This window comes from Ruditapes philippinarum, unplaced genomic scaffold, assembly GCF_026571515.1.
Source record: "Ruditapes philippinarum isolate M1 unplaced genomic scaffold, ASM2657151v2 ctg4877_1_1_1_1, whole genome shotgun sequence".
In the NCBI taxonomy this organism is placed as follows: Eukaryota; Metazoa; Mollusca; class Bivalvia; order Venerida; family Veneridae; genus Ruditapes; species Ruditapes philippinarum.
Genome location: NW_026852953.1, coordinates 44,022 through 68,366, shown reverse-complemented (window position 1 = coordinate 68,366; position 24,345 = coordinate 44,022). Strand labels below are relative to the sequence as shown.

At 32.6% G+C, this 24,345-nt stretch overlaps 1 protein-coding gene across 1 annotated transcript; it reads right to left on the bottom strand.

Moving 5' to 3' along the window:
* Nucleotides 1–18,422: 18,422 nt before the first annotated feature.
* Nucleotides 18,423–20,383, bottom strand: LOC132729104 (CB1 cannabinoid receptor-interacting protein 1-like). The gene is made up of 3 exons (XM_060714848.1): nt 19,931–20,383; nt 18,987–19,143; nt 18,423–18,713 (listed from the first exon to the last, which is right to left on the bottom strand). The coding sequence occupies exons 1-3, from the start codon at nt 20,095–20,097 to the stop codon at nt 18,549–18,551; spliced, it is 489 nt and encodes a 162-aa protein (XP_060570831.1). The 5' UTR covers nt 20,098–20,383; the 3' UTR covers nt 18,423–18,548.
* Between the last annotated feature and the right edge of the window lie 3,962 nt (nt 20,384–24,345).

The window sequence follows — 24,345 nt, the reverse complement described above, 5'->3', positions numbered from 1 at the left end:
ACATTTATTATTTAAAAGTTATTACATATTACCTTTCATATATAACTTATGACTTTTTATTTAAAGATAATGAATTAATATTTTCATAATACGTCTGATATTCTATTGTACCGCCAAATATGTCACAAAAAAGGAAATTATGTTGTTTTCATACATTATGTTTATGGTATAATTTCAGTTTTAACAAAGAATAACTCTATTATTTACATATACATATATATTGTATATTAAAAGAATAATAAAATCCAAGAACAAAATATTACTCAGTTGTTTTAGAAATGATTTCTTGCATGCAACAAATTCTTTCAAAGATATTTTCACACATATGTATGGAAGCCATGGAGGGACATTTAAAATTAATATATCAAAATTAAAACTTAATTAAAATGAAACTAGGGTGGCAGAACTATCGACATGGATCTACAGAGTTGATACTGAAGCAAAAGATGCATGAGCACAAATGATGTATTACACAATTTGGGGATAGTCTTGCAGTTTAAAGAATAAGAAATCAAGCGCTTAGTTACTATTTCCCGGATGGAGAAAGTAACATGGACAGTGTGTAAGACTACGACTTATCATTGGCTTTAGTTACAGTAAAAGTGTTTGGCAGTTTTACTGATGTAGACCAAACTCTATGCAGTTAACAGAACATTTAAGAGCGAAAATTTTGTATGCATCATAGTGCGATATATCTGAGATCAAAAAAGGAGAACAAAAGTTTCGTGATAAATAGAGTTCCTGTAGAAAAGGGCGACAAAACTATTTACATAATGTACAGCAAAAGCACTCATTATATTCTGAAGAACAATCTAAAGTATTTGCGGTGCTTTAAAAAAAAGAGAAAAAAATAAATCATGAATATGATCCGTTTGAAGCTGGCTATGTGGTTTCTAGAATAGAAGTACAGAACACAGTCTTCCTAGAAATAGATGGCAACGTTTATAATTGTCCAGAAGCTTCATCGCAGCAACATTTTGTATTGAATGGGCCAAATCAAATCTTTGGTTTGGAAGTTGATGATTGTAATTGTTTGGTTCTTGGTGCAATCACAATTGCTCATAATAATAATTACATTTAATAATGGATAATAAACGGAAATTTATTGTGTAGTGGTATCAATCGTTGTTCTGCTTTAATGTGAAATTGTATGCAACTGACATATATGTTGTAGCCCTTATAAACATACAAACTAATTGACAATTATAGATTATGATGTGATTTTGATTATTATAATAATATCAACGTAAAAGGTTAGTCAAATGAGCATAGAACATTTGTGGCATATGTTTATTTTAGTGACAGTTCTATTTAGTTGAAAATTATAATTTTTGTTGAGTTTGCCTAGTTGAACTTTCAGTTCACACCCACATGGCAAACTTGCCGTGTATTTAACTTAACCTGAAAACATAAATCGTGTTATGAATATCCTTTTATTATTATGTTGTATGCTGTAGGTATTGGAAGTTGAACCTGAAGCGATTATTCATTGTTTTTATATTCTAATTAGTCACTGTACTTAGAGCAAAAACTATTACCTGATTTTAAAGTTGTCTGTTATTATACCTTTTAACAAACAACTTTAGCCTATATAACGCCCTCAGTAAGGGAAACAATATTAATTATCATCTGTACTCCTCTTGCTGTCATTTGTCTAAAAGTAGCAGTGCATAACTGAATGGTTTGCCTGCTAACTGCACTGTAAAATCAGAGAAAATGCTAAATGCTCAGGGGAAAATAACGGACATTTTCTTATTTGAATGAAACAGTTTATTTGCGTTACCTTGGCAACAGTAGCTTAAGAGATGATATTAAAGATGTCAAACTACTGTATTTCTATTTCTATCACGGACCTCGTGACCAGATTTCAATTTCTTGTAACAAAAATGTTTTTAAAGAATGTCGAAAATGATGGGGTTTCCTGTCATTGATAATTTCAGCCAATTTAGCTCACAAGAGTTAAAATAGATTTGTTAATATTTTGGCATAGTTTATTATCGGATTTGTTTGAATCGTTAGGAATAGTTAGTCTTAATAAACACAAAATAAACAAAATAAAGGTGGTTTAAAAGCTCGTCACAGACTTAGTTGATCAAACAGTAGTATACAGAAGTTTGTTTGTCATTTTATTTTAAAACGACATGTTAGATGCATAACTATTTTCATTGAAAACTGTTCTGAAATGAATAGAGCTCTGTGTTTAATTTAATAAAGAGAAAACCTGATTAATCTTGATTCCTTTTTAGCTCAGCTCAAAGGTGAGCTACTGTCATTGCCCACTGTTTGTCGTCTGTCGGTATGTTTCTCAACATTTGCCTTGTGATCCAATACAGGTCATATTTTGTATCCAGTCTTCATAAAATAGTTCAGAATGTTTATCTAATTGATTTTCTAGGTCAACTTCTCATATGGGTAATCTTGGGTCATAAAATTATGTCACTATTTCAAATCAAAGAACAACATAGAGAACACTTTAGATGCTGTAATTTCAACTTGAACAAGCTTATGAGAATATTTGTCTGGATAATCTTAAGGTCGAATTTGAATCTGGGTCATATTGGGTAAAAATAGGTCAAACCAATTTTGAACAATATAGGTATTTTTTCTGTTGGTACAACTTGTAACTTTATGATAGGCCATCTATGTAGGTCAAAGTTGAATTTGGTCCTTTGTTAAAGAGTCCTAAAAGTTGACCCCTTCTGAAGAACATTTCTGGTTCTGCACACGGTCTACTCAAATATGCTGGCAAATTTTTAGTACTGCCTACAAAGAGCTCATAAGGTTTATCTTCTATTTGTCTACATACGGTTTACTTAGATTTCTAGTAATGTTTATTCCAAGTCGGATTTGAACTTCGTCATGCAATCATGAATGAAGAATCAGAATGTTTCAAAAGAGGTCTTGTATTTAAGTTCTGTTAATACTTTTTTCCGTTTGTTTTATGACCTGTTCTAACAATAAGTAACGCGAACTCGAGATCGGCCTAGATTTAATTGAGGTAAATACTGATCAATTTCTATGAAGATCAGGTGGAAAATAAAGAAACAGGAGCGACAGAGTCTAGAAATTATTTTAACCTAGGGAATGGGGAGAGTATACATAAATCTAAATTATCTTATTAATGGTTTATAATTACAGGTTTTTATGCTTATTCATCATTTCACCTTTGAAATTTTATCTAGTTGTTAAACATAAAAAGCACAAATTTCGGAAAACAATGAACATCAATAATTATTCATTATAAGTATATATATTATTGTCTGATGTTCAGCCATCTGGATTAGTTTCATATTCTTTAAAATTGTGAAAGTGTTTACGAAAACCATGCGTGATACGAAAACCTGTGTAATATAGATATAATAAAAACATGAGGTACATTTTAAAAAGCAAGGTAGGCATCAAAAGACTGATGTTTGGAACACTATACTGTCACTGATGTTATCATAGCAACCAAACAATTGTTTCTGGTTAAAAAGGAGCAAGGAATGATTTAATAGGGCAAGTAGCTTCCAACTTACCTGACATAAATATAATCATCAAATTAAACAATACTTGTCAATGAATTAAGATGAAATGTCTAAACTAATTTTTGTGATGTAATGTTGCGTATGAACAATCAACATTTAGTTCTTCATATGCATAGAGTAATGCTTCATACAACTCAAATGCTTTAACAGCATTAGTAGGCATCTGTATGTTTGGCTTTAGAATGAAAGCCAACTCCTGTAAAGTATCGCTACATATTTGCTTATGTATTGCGTATAGTTCTTTGCAAATTTCAATATCCTATAAATCAGCATTAACACCATTATCAGTACAACCTGATAGCCTAGTACATTTAACAACATTTCTTGTCTTCCAGTACACGTGTCTACATGTTTCTGTGGTCGCACATTGTGTAAATTCCAGTGAATGCAGTGCGATCAAGTCCCGCTTAAAGAACATCCGTTACACAAAATCGCAAGCATTCTGCATGAATAGGGTTTGATGCATCTCAAATCCTTCAACGTATTCATCCACCAATTTGTTTCTAGTTGCTTAACATATCCCCACCATACGCTAATTTGCGGTGCTTTTACCGTACATAAAACTTTTCAATCCAGCCATGGAATCAGTATGATAGTTCATGAAGAACGGCAGTAGAAAACTTATTTTGGAATTTTCTGTTCCACGCTCCGCGCACATATTTCTTACCCATGACTTGCTATTGTGTCCAGGTAATGCCATGCTATCAATTTTGGGTTATTATTAGTGCGTCCAACTTCTAACCACATGACTCTTCTACTGTATCAATCCATCACTCCGTGGATGCATAGACCAAATGTTTGAATTTGTCATAACACACATAGTTAGGTCCTGGAACAAGGTACTTCCTGCGCTTTCGTTAAACACCCTCTGGATCAAAGTTTCTCAGCAACACCATGACATGATGCCTTTTCACTTTGAAATGATTATTATGTTGCAGACGATTCCACATACCTTAAGCCGTCTACGCTAAACTGCAATTTTTTTTCTACTGTACTTGTACGATTTCTTGTGGAGTTTACATGATATGGTGACGCCCTTAATTATAACAACGAAGTATCCTCTTTAACTGACGTAGACAAAGACGTATTTTGTGCCGACAAAGGAGAAGTAAAACAATTTCAGCGTATTTGAAGTCAGCATGAAAGTACTGCGTAATCACTTCAAATTTGGTACTTCCTTTTTCCAGATGGCAATGGAGTTGACAAAACTGTTGACACAGAAGTCACTTTCAATAAATCGATAAAGTCAAACATCAACGGGATGTCCACGTTTACGATCTTAAAAGAAATAGAAATAAATGAAATAAATCGTTATAAAAACAAGGCTGGGGCTGTAAACATGTAATATTGTTATGCACCACCAACAATTAAACATTATCGTTAGACAAACCTAACTCCCTGGACCCGGTTGTTCAAAACATTGGTTAAGGATAACCAACGGATACAAGCATTATCCACTGGCTAAAATTTGTCTGTTGGATAAATTCTGTTGTTCAAGAGTTATCTAACGGATAAAATGCCTTATCTACTGGTTAACTTTAACCAGTCCTATGACCATCGGGACCGGGTTGTTCAAAACATTGGTTAAAACTAACCAGTGGATAGCTTACCCAGTGGTTAAATCCTTAACCAGCGGCCAGCTAACAAGTGGATAAAATTTTATTGTTTGACAGTTGGATAGTACCCTAGCTTTCTAACCAGTGGATTGCTTACTTATCCACTGGTTAAGTACAATAATGCAACAGGGCTAGATAGTGGTTCTGGAAACAAAATGGCCGATTAACTAATGAATAATATAACTTCAAAAATCAGGAAATAATAAAAGTAGCATGAAAAAATATAACAATCGAGATATAATATTTCACGGAATGTTAACTGTATATATAAAAGATGGCAATTACCTGTAAGCAGCTGCATCAAATTAGCCAGTTTGTCTGCGTGTAACAACCTTTTGCAAAAGACCGTTGAATTCAAATATCCGCTTCCTATGTATTCTGTTCTTAATGTTTAAGTATAAAGAATTAAATTTTAAATATTTAGAGTTAAATAATAAGTTTTAAATATTTATTTGAAATGTTCCTCCAGGGCTTCCATACTAATATACAGCTTTATACGGAAGCCCTGGTGGACATTTATTATTTAAAAACTTATTACTTTTTACCTATTATCTATAACCTATAACTTATTACTTACAGATTATTACTATATTTAATTTGAAACGCGCCTTGTTTGGCAGGAAAAACTCAAGACAATTGGCGGAAAAGATAATGTAGGACATCGGTCATATAATACGGAAGCCCTGGAATGAAAATTATTATTTATTACTTATTATTTATTACTTAATATGTTTAATATAATTATCAACTTTAATATATTACTTATTATTTATAACGTATTATTTATCACATTTCTTATTTCAGTCGAATATATCTTAGTTACATAATAATGTAAGAAATATTAAGTTTAAACATATTTATCGATACATTATATTATCAGACTACAACATACACAAATTTAAAATGAAGAGCTATCACTGAAGGTGATTAATACCCCCACCAGCCACTTCGACTTTTGAAAAATAAGTGGTCTAGGTATTGTTTGCTTTCTCTGGTATTAAATTATGGAATGATTTACCTGTAAAGTTAACGGAGATCAACAGGTTACAAAGTTTTAAGGTTGCCATCAAAAGTCATCTTATGAACAGTAAAAAAAATTTTTTTTAAACATGTTTTTACATATTTCGGCTCAGGATTTTAAATTGTCTGCCATTTATCTGATTACAATTTTAGTAATGTGTTTTAAATCCTAGCTGTAAACAGGAGTATCATTAACTCAAGATTTGACTGTGATATACATTTTTATGATTTATTAGTATTTTTAAACATGATTATATTAAGGTTTGCCTCTCTATGTCATGCCTCCAATACAAAGGACCACAATGGAAATAAGAGCTTTTTTGCCCTTTTTGTTTTATCCTTGGTTTTGGTGAGCATGTCATAGTTTTACTCGTATGTGATATAGTATTTAATAATGCTCATTATTTTATCCTATGTTATATTGTCAACTATGTATATGCTTCCTTTGCCGAAATAAATCTATCTATCTATCTATCTGTTCGGAAAGCATTTTTCTACTTTTAGCAATCGTGACATTGACCTTGGCCCCAGGTGGTTCAAATGCAATACCAGCCGGGGTCTTTATATAAGCTTGCTAAACACTAAGTTTGATTACAATATATCATTCCTAACTCCTGTAATTGTCCAGAAACCATTTTTCTACTTTTAGTTATGGTGACCTTGGCCCTAATCAAAGACGGTCCAAATGCAATACCAACAGGCGCCTTCATGTATGCTAGCAATGGTGACCTAGACCTTGACCCCAGGGGGTCCAAATGCAAGACCAACCGGAGTCTTTATGTAAGCTTGCTATACACCAAAGTTGATTACAATATCTGATTCTTAACTTTTGTTATTGTCCGGAAACATTTTTCAATTTTTAGTTATGGTGACCTTGACCTTAACCCAAGGGGGTCCAAATGCAATACCAACAGGCGTCTTCATATATGCTAGCAATGGTGACCTTGACCCAAGGGGGTCCAAATGTAATAACAACCAGGGTATTCATATAAGCTTGCTATACACTTAGTGTGATTACAATATCTCATTCCTAACTCTAGTTATTATCCAGAAACCACTTTTCTATTTTTAGTCATGGTGACCTTGACCTTGATACCAAGGGTGTCCAAATGCTTTACCAACCAGGTTTTCCACATTAGGTTGGTATATACCAGTTTTGATTACAATACCTCATTCCAAACTCTAGTTATTGTCCGGATGCCATGATGTGGACCGACCGACCAACAAGCTGACTCCTATATACCCCCCTAAACTTCGTTCGTGGAGGGTATAAGTAGTAAAATGTAAGAGAGACTGTAAATTTAAAAGTTTCTTTCAATCAAAGTTTATCAAAGTTTAATATTTTCAAACAAATAAGGAGAGGGGTAAAATATTCCATTCTCTTCATATTATTTCATTATGTAGTTATGAGGCGTCTGCTAGACCTTGGGTCGGAAGATAAGATAAATCTATTGGGCATGAACGTTATCAACAGAACAAAAATGGAATGACATAGTTTTAATTGTTACGAGTTTGTGAACCTTCTAAATACGCTCTTTCTTTTGGTATACAACACCATGTACGGACTTTTATCTAACCTATGCCATAACAAAAATATCTCGTGTGGTCAGAAGATAAACACACTGACGTGAGCAAGTCTCTCGCAAACGTGGTCAAATTTCTGGAATCATTATGGTTATCAGTGATTTGAAAAATAACCAAGTATTTAACCCAAGATCATCATTGCAAATAGAGTCCATTACCTTGATCAATATTTTACACAATTTTATTATAAGAAAGAAACAAAAAATGATTATACTTATAGGAAGTATAATATTTTATTCAAGAAAAAATGAAAAATCTACCTGCACATTGTTTCATATGTCCGAGATTTTTGTTTATCATTTGCCTTAACGATTTCTGACGGTGATCTGTATGTCGCCCTTCCTTGTTGATCTTGCTTTTCATATTTGAAGAATTTAAGCGTTATATGCCTTAGTGCAAAATAAGATGAAATTCCTATAATTACAAATACAAACAGAAAATACAATGTCTCCGAATCCATGATGTGTGCTAAATATCCGTAGAGAGATTTGAGTTTTCGGAATACTTCTGACTTACTTATAGTTTAACTGGTTCCTTATCTCAATATTTTGATTCCCTATCGTAAACGACAGTAAGTAGGGTATTAATGTACGAGGAAGTCATAGACAGAATTGTTTCCCTTGAATTTTTGCAAGCCGATTTTATAAGGTTTATGAACATAGATACGACGTTTATTTAGCAATGTGTATGACATGTCTATATACTCAGCATCAGTAATCTCAGGCTGTCATTGAATTTATTATATTTGTGTGATCCTGAACATTTTAAACAATATATCCAGAAGAAATGTGAAAAAATTCAATGTTATAAAAACGGAAACAACGAATTTTATTTTATGCTTTTGGGTGTATTACAGAGTTTCCATGAAAATTGTCACTGGAAAAAATATCAAAATGTAATTTCACACATAACAAGGACGAGACTACTTTTTAAAGATTTTCCAATGCGGTACCGCAATTTTATTTTTGCTTTCAATTCCGACATTGCCGGGGCTGTTTAGAGAAAGTTGAAGCAAAAAGAAGCAAAGTTGAAACTGATAAAATACTAAAATTTCAAAACTAATTAAAAGAAAGAAAACTTACTTCAATTCATTCAAATTACCAATCATTTATACTCGTATTATTTTCTTCCCGTAAAAAAACTTAAAAACGGCGGCCGTTTACACTTTACCCAAAGCCTTGTCTATTATCGGCTACATAGTTTTTCGCCGTGACAGACTCAGAGGTAAGGGCGATGGAGTGTTTATCCTTGTTAAAAACAACCTCCTACCAAGTCTACAACCAAAACTTAACACCGATTGTGAAATAATTTGGATAAAAACAGAAATCAAAGGTAGTAAGTCACTCTATCTGGTATCTTATTACAAACCACACGAAATTGATATGAATAGCATTTTAGAATTTGCAACTTGTATAAAAAGGCAAATTGGACTGAGTTGAAAACTTTCATTTAAATCTCAACATATAAAATACTTATTTATCTGTTGAAGAACTTTGGGCGCAGTTCAAACACACACTTGAGGATGGCATATCAAAATTCATACCCACTAAAAGAATTATAGCTAAACAATCTTTGCCCTGGTTTACAAAATCCTTTGATAATTAGTTTATTTAAGAGACCAGCTCTTTAAAAATATTAAAAAAACAAAAACAAATAAAAATAAATCTGATCATGATCAATGGCTAAAATTTAAAAATTTGAAATCTCAAATAAAACCTAGAATTAAACAATCATATGAGTATTACTAAGAAAACATCCTGAACCTTGCAGATGATGATGATGAAACTAATACACAAAGTAAAGTCTGTACCAAAAAACTATACACACTTATAAAAAACTCTAAACAAGAGTGTCTCCATTTAAAGATCAAAATTCAGGTTCTCTCAAAATTAATAACAGTGAAAAAGCAAACATTCTTACCCTTACCAAACAATTTTAATCAGTTTTCTCACCAATTATACCACTTACACTTAAAGATCAATGCATACAAAAACTGAGACTCATGAATCCCAGAAAGTATTGTCAGTACCCACAAATGAATGACATCATCATTATTAGGGCAGGTGTACTAAAGCTTCTCGCCAACCTCAATGCCAACAAAGCTGCCGGCCCTGACAACATAAAACCAATTGTCCTGAAGGAGCTGAAGGAACAGATTGTTGACATTGTTGCTGTTCTTTCCCAAAACTCCCTGACCACCGGTAATATTCCCAATAACTGGACCAGTGCAAACGTATGCCATGTCTATCAAAAAGGTGATACAAATGATCCAGAAAACTATCGCCCAATTTCCCTTCCTTGCATCTACTGTAAAACACTTGAACACATAGTTGCCTCTCAACTATCCTCTCACTTTACCACCCACAATATACTCTATGATCTTCACCACGGATTTAGAGAAAGACGATCACAGCTCATTGAACTTACTGATTACCTTGTGAACAACCTTTTAAATGGCAAACAAACAGATCTAATACTACTTGAATTTTCTAAAGCTTTCGATAAAGTAAACCATCTTAAATTCTTAGATACCCTTCCAGAACATGGTGTTTGTCCTCAAATTCTAAACTGGATACAGTCCTTCCTTATTGGCTGTAGACAGACAGTAGTTGTGGATAGTGACTGCTCCTCTGAAGTTCCAGTTACCGATGGAGTGCCTCAAGGCTCTGTTCTAGGGCCCCTCTGTTTCCTTCTATATATCAACAAGCTACCATCTTCTGTCCTTAAATCCCAAGTCAGATTATTTGCAGACGACACTGCTGTTTACCTAACCATCGATTCCACCTCCTATTCCCAACTCTCCAACATGATCTCGACAATATGGTTCTGTGTGAGAAGCAGTGGGACATGGAGTTTAACCCTTCAAAATGCCGAGTCATCCATATCACCAAAAATAAAACAATAATTAAACACAAATATATGCTCCATGGCCAAGTCCTAGAGTCTGTTACAAATGCTAAATATCTCGGACTAGATCTGTCTGCTGACCTTAAATTTAAACACATATATCTCGAATAACTTCCAATGCAAACTTTGGCTTTGCCGTGTTGGGCTTTCTTTAGGGATTCTGTATTTATCTATTTTATTAAAGAAATGTTATTACTAAAAATGAGAAAGTGAAAGAACTAGCATACAAGTCCTTGGTCCGGCGACATGTTGAATATGCTTCAACTATTTGGTCTCCTTACACTAAAACCAATATTGATAAAGTTGAGATGAACCAGAGACGTGCAATAAGATTGGTTTACTACCCTCACTCTAGTGTCACAGCCATGCAGGAAGAACTGGGCTGGCGATTCCTTGAACATCGCAGATTAGACTGTAGACTGATAATGTTTTATAAGATATACCATAACCTGGTTGCAATTAATCTCCCACCATATGTTCAAACCCACATAGATTAACCAGACATATGCACCCCTTATCCCTACGCCAAATACAGGTATCCTCCAACTACCATAAGTACTCTTTCTTCCCTCATAGCATTATACTATGGAATAAACTTCCTAGTAACATTGCCACCCTGCCCAACTTGAGTCAGTTCAAACAGGCAGTGGTGGGTTTGCAGTACTAGTCTTACTCCCAGTGTTTTTAAACTGTTTTATCTCTTATTATCTTGTTTCACTATTAACATTTTAACCATGACTAGAATACATTTTCAGTCTCACCTTCCAAGCATGTTAATGTTTGGACTTTTCCCTTTTTAGCTTTTCTTTTCACCTTTTACTGCACTAAATTCCTGCCTTTAACACTCGTTAGAGAGGTTGGCAGTATCCAGAGGTAGATCGATATTATAAACTTGCGCTGAAATAACAGTAACAAGGTCGGATGGTGTGACACTTCATCTACTTGAATTGTTTGGTTTTATATAGATAGATTAAAAGTTTATTCATATAAGACGTGTACAAAATGCACATGGTCACAGAAGAGAGAGAAGAGAAGAAGAAATAGTTTATTTCGGTAACTTATACATTTACAGTATCTCGTTACATACAATAATTACAAATATAATAATTCTGTGGTCACATGACAAAAGCAAAGAAAAAAATAATAAGAAGAATATAAAAAGTTTTAACTGATGACATTCTAACGGAGAACAGACAGCTGCAAATAAAGGAACAAAAAGCATCACAATTTCATTATCATTCATAGAAATAAAAAGTTCCAGTAAGAAGAAAAACACAAAAAACAGAAAAGACGTGACAATAACAGTGTCAAAAGTATAATATTACATTAATCTTTTTAAACGATAATAAGGATAATAAGTTGAACCAATTAACATTTCAGAATGTGTTATGGATTAACAACGGATAGTAACAATTCTTGTCGCTTTTTATGCCCCCCTTCGAAGAAGAGGGGGTATATTGTTTTGCTAATGTCGGTCTGTCTGTCTGTCGGTCCGTCCGTCGGTCTGTCGGTCTGTCCGTCGGTAGACCACATGGTTTCCGCTGATTATCTTGAAAAGTATTCATCACAAAGTCTTCATATTTTACATAGTGATTGGTCATAACTAGTAGATGACCCCTATTGATTTTGGGGTCACTAGGTCAAAGGTCAAGGTCACATGGACCTTAAATGTCAAAATGGTTTCCGCTGATTATCTTAAAAAGAATGTATCACAAAGTCTTCATAATTCACACAGTGATTGGTCATAACTAGTAGATGACCCCTATTGATTTTGGGGTCACTAGGTCAAAGGTCAAGGTCACAGGGACCTTAAATGTCAAAATGGTTTCCGCTGATTATCTTAAAAAGTATTTATCACAAAGTCTTCATATTTCACACAGTGATTGGTCATAACTAGTAGATGACTCCTATTAATTTTGGGGTCACTAGTTCAAGGGTCAAGGTCACAAGGGACTTAAATGTCAGAATGGTTTCCGCTGATTATCTTGAAAACTATTCATCACAAAGTCTTCATATTTCACATAGTGATTGGTCATAACTAGTAGATGACCCCTATTGATTTTGGGGTCACTAGTTCAAAGGTCAAGGTCACAGGGGCCTTAAATGTCAAAATGGTTTCCGCTCATTATCTTTGTAACAATTCATGTATTACAAAAGTCTTCTTATTTCAGGTATTGATTTATCATAACTAGTAGATGACCCCTATTGATTATGGGGTAACTAGGTCAAAGATCAATGTCACAGGGACCTTAAAAGTCAGAATGGTTTCTGCTCATTATCTTTGTAACAATTCATCACAAAGTCTTCATATTTCACATAATTATTAGTCATAACTAGTAGATGACCCCTATTGATTTTGGGGTCACTAGGTCAAAGGTCAAAGTCAAAGGGACCTTAAAATGTGAAAATAATTTCTGCTGATTATCTTAAAAAGAATTCATCACAAAGTATTCATATTTCACATGGTGATTAGTCATAACTAGTAGATGACTCCTATTGATTTTGGGGTCACTAGGTCAAATGTCAAGGTCACAGGGGCCTTAAATGTCAAAATGGTTTCCGCTGATTATCTTGAAAAGTATATATCACAAAGTTTTCATATTTCACATAGTGATTGGTCATCACTAGTAGATGACCCCTATTGATTTTGGGGTCACTAGGTCAAAGGTCAAGGTCACAGGGACTTTAAAATGTGAAAATGGTTTCCGCTGATTATCTTGAAAAATATTCATCACAAAGTCTTGATATTTCACATAGTGATTGGTCATCACTAGAAGATGACCCCTATTGATTTTGGGGTCACTAGGTCAAAGGTCAAGGTCACAGAGGCCTTAAATGTCAAAAGGGTCAGCTGATTATCTTGAAAAGTATTCATCACAAAGTCTTCATATTTCACCTAGTTATTGGTCATAAGTATTAGATGACCTCTATTGATTTAGGGGTCATTAGGTCAAAGGTCAATGTCACATGGGCATTAAATGTCAAAATGGTTTCCGTTGGTTTTTCCATAATTGAACACTTCCATGTACCCATTTTTGGCAAGTTTCTTTAATAAAATTACCAATTATGTGAGTCAATGGCTAGAAAGGGGGGTATATGTGTCGTTTGACATTCTTGTTATTAGCTACATCTATATATTTTCCTAAATTTACAAGTATAGCTTTATTATCTGATTGTAGTAAATCTACTAATTTATACATAGAAGGTCTAATATAGTAATAACGCTTGATAAATCTTCTTCGAATATCTTGATAACATGGACAAACTAAAATAAAATGATATTCATCTTAAATTTCTGGTAAGTTACATAATTGGCATAATCTTTCATTTCTTTGTGTTCTATTACGTCACAAAATACATACATTCAAATATAATTAAACATCACGTCATCATCAAAGTTAACATTATTTAGTAGCAAAGTGTCATATAATGATACAAATACATCTTTGGACTTTATTAACAAACATGGAGAATGAAAAGAAATAAAGTAATATTACTAACAAGATAACATTTTTATAATTATGTCTGAAGATTTGGTTGATTTAATTCCCTGCGTTTAAATGTTTGTGCTATAAAATTTCCAAAATTTAACAAGACTTTTTTTCTTTTTAGAACTTAATAAATCAATGCATTTGTACATGCTCGGATTTTACACATAATATTTTGGTATGAATTTGTTTCTCAGGTCCGAATATTTTTTGCTTATGATTATAAATGAAATGGATCTTCTATGTCATTACTGCAGAAATAACATAATCTTTCAATTGTTGGTTTTCGATTACGCCCATGTCTAAGAGATTCTATAAATAAAATATCCGACGACACGCGCAATCTAGTTATGCTTTTACGTATTTTAAACGAATTTATTTTAATCAAGTAATCAGATATACCAAAGCTCGGTTTTAAATGTATGTACAAGGATTTCAGTATTTCGTTTTTCTCAATATCTCCAAATAGATTCCTTAAGGCACAATCCGATTCTGTTTTCTTGAACAAATTTACAAATAATTTGAAATTCATGTTTTCATGATTTACAAAAAAACAGAGCTAAATCCATAATCATCAAACAGTTTTTTAACATGGAAAATCCAATTATTTCTGTCATTATTATACTGCGCCAATGAATGTGCATAAACTGATTTTAAGAACATATTATCCGTATTGATAATCTTGACCCAGTACTTAATAATATGTACAAAACGAAATACATATAAAGGATAGCGACCTATTTCTGGATATATAGCTGCGTTACTTGTCGATTGTTTTACACCAAGGATTGTTTTGCAAAACTGTAGATGAATGCGTTCTGATTCACTTCACTAGTCTTAGTAAACCCCCAAATAGGACAACCATAATTCAATATTGATCCTACGAATGCATTAAAAGTTGCAATGAAATATCCAGACGAATGTTATATCTTTTGATATTATTTAACAATGTGTGCATCGCCCTAATTTCTTTGCCTTTTAGACATTTAATAATTAAGCGAAAGTACCAGTGTAATTCAATGTTATTCCGAAATAATTGAAATCATCAACACTTTCCAACTGTTCATTATTTTAAATTAAAACTTCATTTCATTTAACTGGCTCTCGTTTCATAAAAAAGAAAAATACAGAATCCCTAAAGAAAGCCCAACACGAAAAATTGAAAATGTTGCAGGCTCGGTTTGATTGAGCCTGTTCATGGACGGTACTTGAAAGTGCAAGTTACCGTCCACGCCCCCTAGCACCAGCTTAGGCAGAATTCAACATTTAACATGAACTGGTAAAATTTAGAATTTTGAAACATCCGCAGATTTGCAACTTTGGATTTTGCAGTGTTTACCTCTAACACCCATTTGTCACAATATTCGCGTAAAGAATTCAGTCACGATTGTAAATCTTCAACGGAATCGCCACATATTACCATATCATCCGCAAATAACAAAATAACAAGACAAACTTCATTAATGGTTAGGTCAGTTGTATTATCTTGCTGCAAAAACGATTCGATGACTTTAACAAAAAAGGAAAATAAATGTCGGGGAATTTGTCTGCCCCTGACGTAATCCCACCGCGATTTCAACAAAATCAAAAAATCTTTATTAAATTTTATACTCGACTTTAGCTGTAAGCTTCGTAATATAATTAATCTTTGTTGAAGTGAGTACGAGGCAATTCGTGAAAAATGTCTTACTCAAGGTAACAACGGGGTTGCAACGGGGTATCAATTTCTCAATACCTATTGAGATGATGGTAGTTATGAAAATGGGCTTTGTTAAATTATAGAACTTTTCATTGGTCTCACTCTTTAATTATTAATTTTTTGACAAAATAAACACAAGGAAGTTCAAAGAGGTCAAACCATTATTTTCACTAATGATCTTGAAAAGTAAACAATTTCAAGGAAATACTCTTGATAAGGGATAAATAGAAATGTCTTCGCAGCCGTATGCGGCTATTCATTTTTTTCAGTGCGGTTAAGTTAAAAATATATTGGCCAGTTTACTTACTGAAATCCTGTAAGTTATACGCCATTTATTGCACACTTCTGCGTTACTTAGGGGACAGGGGATATATTCGAATGATGGCCCGGTCAGTTTTTTTAATAACTCAGACATGGTGTTTTGAAGGTACTGGAAACTTCTGATATTTCTCTGTTATTGTAATTCTTTCTTGTTTGTGTGTAGGAAATGAGAAGTATTTTTGGGTTTTTACCCGAACATAAGCATTTTGGTAGCTTTGTATGTATTTCTGACTCTCCGAATGAATGGAGGTGAAAAAGTTAAAAATCAAGCTTTGACAGTTGGCGCCAAACAAGTAAGAAATTTCGGATAATTTTTAATGAAAAATCTGAACGTATGACAGACACTTTATTTGTCATTTTTTAAAATGCCATAGCTTGCACTGCGTGTAAGTGATATTTTTAAAGGAATCGGGCGGATTCTGGAGTATGAAGATTGCCCATATTAGTATATTTTAGGTGTGATTTTGGCTGGGTGAGGTAAATATAAATTGCTGTCAGTAAATCTTTTTAGGAGCAATGCATGCAAATTATTATTTTCTTCAATGAATGTCATATATTAATGAATAATGCTGTGCGACGGGTTATCTGTTAGTATGTGAGAAAATAGAGTGAACAGTGAGCATCGCATAAAGGGATTACAATTTATATATTATATATATATTTATAATCTAGCGGGGCGCTCTTTAATATAGAGTAAAATGCTCTGCTGGAATCCTCAGCTGTCTTGGCAATTAAGCAGAGCAATCCTTATTATAGTGTGTAAAATGCTCTGCTGGATTGCTCAGCTGGTCAAGCAATATAAGCGGATCAGTCTTAAATATAGTATAAAATTCCTCTGCAGAAATGTCAAACAGAGAAATCTTGCAGGGCATTATTAAATATAATGTAAAACTTTGTCTGCTGGAATGCTGACAGAGCAATGTAGCAGGACATTCCTAAAAATAGTGAGCTGGCATGATCAGTCGCAAAACAAACAAGCAAACAGAGCTTTCTGAAATGTGGAGTAAAATTGCTTTGGTAGAATGCTCAGCTGGCAGGGAAATATATAGTATCATTCTTAAGATACTAGTAGTGTAAAATGCTCTGCCTGGCAGAGCGACCAAGCAGAGCATTCTGAAATATAGAGTAAAAATGCTCTGACACAATGCTCAGCTACAAGAGCAATATAGCGGACAATTCTAAAATATAGTGTAAAATGCTCTGCTGGAATGCTCATCTGGCAAGGAACACTAGCAGGGCATTCCTTAATATAGTGTAAAATTGCTCTGCTGGAATGCTCAGCTGGCTAGGCAATCTGACAGAGCATAATCATTTTTTAACGAATTTGTTTATGAATCTTTATCTTATGGTCCTTATTTGGTTATTTACATTACAATGGTAATAACAATTCTGGTCTTCGATAAAATATAAATGATTATTACGATATCTAAATCTAGTATAAATATATCATCAATGAAATGGCCAGGTCCAAAACAATTATATCATAACACTCAATTATTTTAATTAAATGGTTTCTATTTTTGTTGCATACATAAACATATTAACTGAAATAATTTTGATACAAACAAATTGAATGAAGTTCAAAACATAAATACATGCAGTTATAGATGACATTTTGATATTCTTGTGTTTTAATAAAAATGACGTACATTAATTAATAGCTAAACTTACCAGTGCCGCCTAAATAACAAGTGTGATGTTATATATTGTATGATTATATAAACAAATTAAGAAGCATTAAAACGACAAAATCATAATTAAGCTACGAAGCTTATAGTTCTGTTTGCATGTCTTCCAAAAACATTGAAGTAGAATTGTTACAGTACAATATCATTCTGTATAAACAGCGCAATAGCTAGTGAAATAAATGTCCGTTGACTTTGTATTAGTGTAATTTGAATGCATTTTGAGCTATCTATTTAAAGTTGCAGTTTCAAGAATAATATGCATTAACATGTTAAAGCTTTATATAAATCATAAACTATTTGTTAAAAATGTTCTCTGCAATAAAGACAGCCATCTTTATTTGCAGTCAGATCTCTTGTCAAAACAAAGATAACATCATATTAGACCTGACAAAACAGTAAACTTTATATGATAGACTTCAAGATGAAGTACACATTATCGTATTTCTTATCTATAGTTTAGTATATTATCAGCCATACATTCTGCCTGAAGATATCTTATCTCCTCGCCCATCATCACACGACTGGTAATCCTAGCGGACGATTTATTCGATCAACTTGTGTTGTCTCTCCTCCTTTTTGTACTCCATTTTTAGTTCGACAACTTCACATCTTAGCATATCACATTGATAAGTGCCACGAGAGAAACTGTGGAATTGTAGATTAACAATTTAGTTCTTAATAATCAAAATGTTATTGCTTCAGAAATACTTTTCATGTAATATGTTGACATAATTTTGACCTTTCTCAATTTTACAATCCAGCTCTATTCCGGCTAACTGCTGACCCCAGCTGCAGTGAGTGGTCTCCCCGAATTTATATACCTTACACTGTACACTCAGTTTCATGTAAACACCGTTTTCTAGCTGAAATATAGAATGATATCTGCATTAAAACATCTTTACACAAACGTTATACAAATCACTTGACTTGAACTTTCCTCAGTGACAGCAGTATTAAACAGCCAAAGATGAACCCTGGTCTTGTAGATGATAAGACGTCATGTTTTAATATATTTTACATTTGATTATGTATACACATATAAATTTAATTGATATAAATAATAAAGGGACATGTGATAATATCAATTTTAATCAACTTCACAGAAATTTATCCTGAAAAGATAAAAGGATGCTTACCTCTAGTACAAAAAGTAGCTCCCTCCGCTTGCCTCGTCTGCAAACGTCAACGCCCACTGTCTCATAGTGTGTGACGTAAGTCCTCGTGTCCTCGTATTCGTCATTGTTGTCATGACAACGATCTATTTTATGAGCTTCTCCATTTAGTAATAGTTTTCTGAAACAAGAAATTAAGTGATCCTACCAGATTATAGTCACTAAAACAACGTAAACACCCCATCTTGATACACTTCATTTTTTTTAAACTAAATGAATTGAATAGTACAAACTACTTTAAATAATGATTACTTGCTTTTTTATTTGAAAATTTCTTAGATATAAACGGTTATTATTTAGTTATAGTTTTTGACATCTCAGAAAAAACAACAACGAAAATAACCCCAAAACAAATAAACTAAGGGGCCTTCCTAGAATTGAATTTATTGATATCTTCTTAAGACGTAATTCATGAAAATTATATAAGGATAATTTAAAGTGCTTTTATTATTAATAATAATAATAATAATGATAATAATAATAATTGAATTATGAAATAAGGATAGATTTTTTCATTCATTATTAGGGGAAAACTAAAGCGCATATTCAACTCTTTTTAGGTCTTGTACAGGAACAGGTCCTAATAAAGTATATTGTTTTAGGTTTTGCTGATATTTGTCATAACCTATAAGGATATAGATAGATTATCTATGTCAAAGTCCAAAAATGATAAACAACGTTGACCTACTTACAGCCATGTATTCAACTTGAAATGAAGATATAATAAATTTGTTTCAGTCCATGATAGATCTATATTAAACAGGATGTATATAAAATGATATGTAATGCTCACTTAATTTTCCTATAACCTATTTACAACTAAATGATCTTCATAATTATAAGTAAGAAATCTAATGCTTCCAATATGTAATAATGCATGTAAATATAATATGAAATATTTAACTTACTCGATACCCATCGCCGGATTCAGCGTAAACATGATATCATATTCCTTGTCAGCGTTCATTTTCACTGTATGAGTTTGTTCGAACCTCTGACCATCATGTTTATAAAATACCGCCTTCCCGGAATCACGCTTAATAATTCGCACACTTAGCTTTAAATTTGTATCCATGCTAGATCATGTATAGCCATTAAAGTCGCTATTGAAATTGTCTTAAATTTTAGGACACAAAGTCCAAACTATCTTCATCAGTTAATTCCACGGCTAAATTACGCGAAATTATATCATATTATGGATTTAAGACTATTTATCAGTAACGTGAAAGATTCCACTAATAAGGCTATCCGATAATGTAAACAGTAAGCTGTAAATACATTCCTCCCTTTTAACCTTGAAACTATATTATATTGCAATAAAAACTTGTAAATAATGTTTACTCTAGTCTGTAGTGTTATTTTCGTCAAGTCTATATCTAGGTCAGTGTAAATTAAATTTTTCATATCTCTGTGGTCATTTTACTTCCTGTTATAATTAGGAAACATCTTAATAACTTAATTATGTGTCAATCATGAACGACCAGATCTTTATCTTATATCGTTTGTTATATACGGTATTTCTTTTACATTATAGAGACGCGTTAATTTGCATGTTCTTGACAACTTCAATTATGATTAATTGTTTCCGGTCTCGTTCTGTCAACAATCTAGACTGGTAACTAAATCTTCATACACTATGATGGGAAATATTTACGTAAACGATTATACTTAATGTGCTAAATTTACGTTACTTTTATTCCCAGGCTTAAATATGCTAAATTTACGTTACTTTTGTTCCCATTCTAAATTTACGTTACTTTTGTTCCCAGTCTTGAAATTATCACAGCTTAGGACAAGGTCATTTGCAAATCTTAAAAAAAAAATCCGTGTTGTTATAGTCATCATATTAGCAGTCGATTTTTTATATTAAATCCTTTAAATGTAGTTCTAGGCAAAATGTAATAAAATTAGTGAGTACAATATTATATGGGTCAATTTAGTTTACCAAGTTTAAAAAAGCGACTAAACTGTATTAAATAGAGTTATTTCATTTAAGTTAACTTCTTCTCTGTTTCAAATGTTTAAGGAGGTATAAGAATCAAAACACTGACAGTACGATGAAACATGCGAAATATTAAAGAACAACTAAAGGAAAAACTTTCAGTCATGGATAATACTCATTAAATGCATATATCGAAATCGAATTGAGCAATAATTATGGTGGCTCCAGACGAATAACATAAAAAAAATACTTTGCAGGTTGTTTCGGTTAATCACACATTAGTTGCGGTATGTAAAAAAGTGTTACTTTCCAGTAAAATATAAGGAAAAATTAATTAAAAAATTATTTAACTATATATATCAGTGAAGAAGACAATAAAAATGTCATCGTTGATTTGTGAGACATGATAACAGAGAACAAACTCTATATATGCGAATGTTGAGCTTGTTTCAATGTGTAGTGCAGTTTGTGACTGTATATAAAGCTGTTCTGAAACCAACATTTTTGTGATGGTGGATGAGCAGTGGCTATGCTTTCATGACTGTTCTGCTAGGCGCTGTGCCGTAATTGGACTGGCAATATCGATGTGGTGGTATGTGTGTATATTTTCTCTCATTTCTATAACAATTTATCTGCACACTTGTATCTTAAGTGATCCCACGCAGGGGAAAGTATGACTGTATTGAATTTAATTATCTCCCTTTATATATACTTTATCTGTCTAAATTCATTGTATCCTATGGATCTACCTGATCTTACTGGATCCAGTTGACTTTCGGAAATAGATATATAGTTCTCTGGTCCCAATCAGTGAAGAAGACAATAAAAATGTCATCGTTGATTTGTGAGACATGATAACAGAGAACAAACTCTATATATGCGAATGTTGAGCTTGTTTCAATGTGTAGTGCAGTTTGTGACTGTATATAAAGCTGTTCTGAAACCATCATTTTTGTGATGGTGGATGAGCAGTGGCTATGCTTTCATGACTGTTCTGCTAGGCGCTGTGCCGTAATTGGACTGGCAATATCGATGTGGTGGTATGTGTGTATATATTCTCTCATTTCTATAACAATTTATCTGCACACTTGTATCTTAAGTGATCCCGAGGAGGGGAAAGTATGACTGTATTGAATTTAATTATCTCCCTTTATATATACTTTATCTGTCTAAATTCATTGTATCCTACTGATCTTACTGGATCCAGTTGACTTTCGGAAATAGATATATAGTTCTCTGGTCCCAATCAGTAACGATGACAATAAAAATGTCATCGTTGATTTGTGAGACATGATAACAGAGAACAAACTCTATATATGCGAATGTTGAGCTTGTTTCAATGTGTAGTGCAGTTTGTGACTGTATATAAAGCTGTTCTGAAACCATCATTTTTGTGATGGTGGATGAGCAGTGGCTATGCTTTCATGACTGTTCTGCTAGGCGCTGTGCCGTAATTGAACTGGCAATATCGATGTGGTGGTATGTGTGTATATATTCTCTCATTTATATATATATATATATATATATTATATATATATATATATATATATATATATATATATATTCATTTATTATTGTAAAGGTTGTGTTTTGTTTTCATTAAACAATATTTTAATGTATTTCTTTGGTAGATCTATTCTATTAATGATATATAATTTATTAAATTGTGAAACATGTCATGATAAAATCATCAACAATTTTGTTACTGAAGTTTAGTATTATAATGAATTTGATAGGTATTAAGCCAATTTGTTACAAGATTAATATTCCTGAAAATCCTACTGGCCACTAAATCCAGACTATCTCCAATTCCGAACTATCCGGAATATGCCTGATTTTTTTTTCTTTGTTCTGTGGTTGTTGTCAACAACCACAGAACAACAGAACAATTTGTTCCATCAGTTGTTGTTTTTTTTTATCAACAATAAATTCATGTTTTTCCTGTGTTAAAGTATTAAATTTACTTCAACCTTCTTAATCGGTAACATTTTATGCCAATTACATCAAGAGGGCAGTATTTAGCTGAGTTTTGATACTTGGTTAATGGTATAATTAATTTTATAGTAAATCCAGTCTCATTAACCCCTCCATAATCATGTCAATACACACATGTATTATTCATCAAATAAAACATGGCCTGAGGGCAATATGCAAGTTTCACGGACTGATTGGTCAGACTTAGAAAGGTATATGGCCCAAAGCGCAGTTTTGATACTTGATTAATGATATAATCTTCTTTTGGTGTTTATTTTTTTGTTTATCAAATAAGACACCCCCCACCCCACCCCAATCTTAAATATTTTCACAAACTATATAAATACAATTTATAATCAATTTAAAGACAATTCCGGACTTGTAATAAATATGTAATAAATCTATGTGAAACAAAACAATAAATTCAGTTAAAAGAATCTTTTACTTCAAAATAAAATATTTTACCTCATTTGCATACGCCCTTGTATATTTAATATGATGTCATCGTAGAAGGGCATATGCAAATGATGTTTAATATTTATATATGTTTATATTTTAATGGTAATATTTTGATGAAACATTTTAATGTAAATGATAGTCTGTATGTGTTATAAGCTCAGTTGGCTACTTTCAAGCCATAACATCTTGGCTTCTTGCCCGAAAATGAAAGTGTTGATTTGCCTCACAAGCATTGTACTGCTGTGTTTTACAGTCAGTCTTGATTGTAAGATTGTAAATAAATAATGTCATACATGCATACAATATCAAGCAATTAAAATAATTCTGTTCATGAATTTTAACTTGCTTTCTCATATTCTCTTCATGATACTTTAGAGCAGTTGAATGATGTCTTTAACATATTGTTAATATTTCCTTTCAGGTCATAAAGGATCTATTGATGATGTCTTTCTTCAATGAATTACTTGACATATGAAATGGGGGAAAAGGCATTGTCTATAACAATCTGCAACAAGTTAAACAGAAACTGGGACAAGGCAATATAGTTTTTCCTTTAACAGTTCTTAACACACCGGACTACAGACTACATTTAATTGCATATTATCAGTTTACCTAGACAATGGGAAACAAACAAAAAATAACCGTTATCGCTTTTATTAACTGGAGAAGGAGAAACTCGAATCAAAGATGTATAAAAAGGAAACAAACAACATACATATGTAAATATTGAATCAATCAATGAAGATGGCAGTTGAAACAAACCATATACATCAATCGTGAATCAAGGAAGAAACTGGAAACCAACTTTGAACAGGCAAGTTACTCAAAAATTAGAAATTAAAAAAAAAAAAATTTGAAAATTACTATATTATCTTTCACATTAAAGAGTCGTTTCATATTATTCTCCAAAAATTAAATACCGAACTTTAATCTTGTTAAAGGAGTTTA

Excerpts from the sequence above, each read along its gene's own strand:
- LOC132729104 (XM_060714848.1), bottom strand. The coding sequence starts at position 20,097 with ATGGATACAAATTTAAAGCTAAGTGTGCGAATTATTAAGCGTGATTCC. Across the intron at positions 19,144-19,930 it reads AATCCGGCGATGGGTATCGA|AAAACTATTACTAAATGGAG; the intron begins GTAAGTTAAATA and ends TTCTTGTTTCAG. Across the intron at positions 18,714-18,986 it reads AGCTACTTTTTGTACTAGAG|CTAGAAAACGGTGTTTACAT; the intron begins GTAAGCATCCTT and ends TCTATATTTCAG.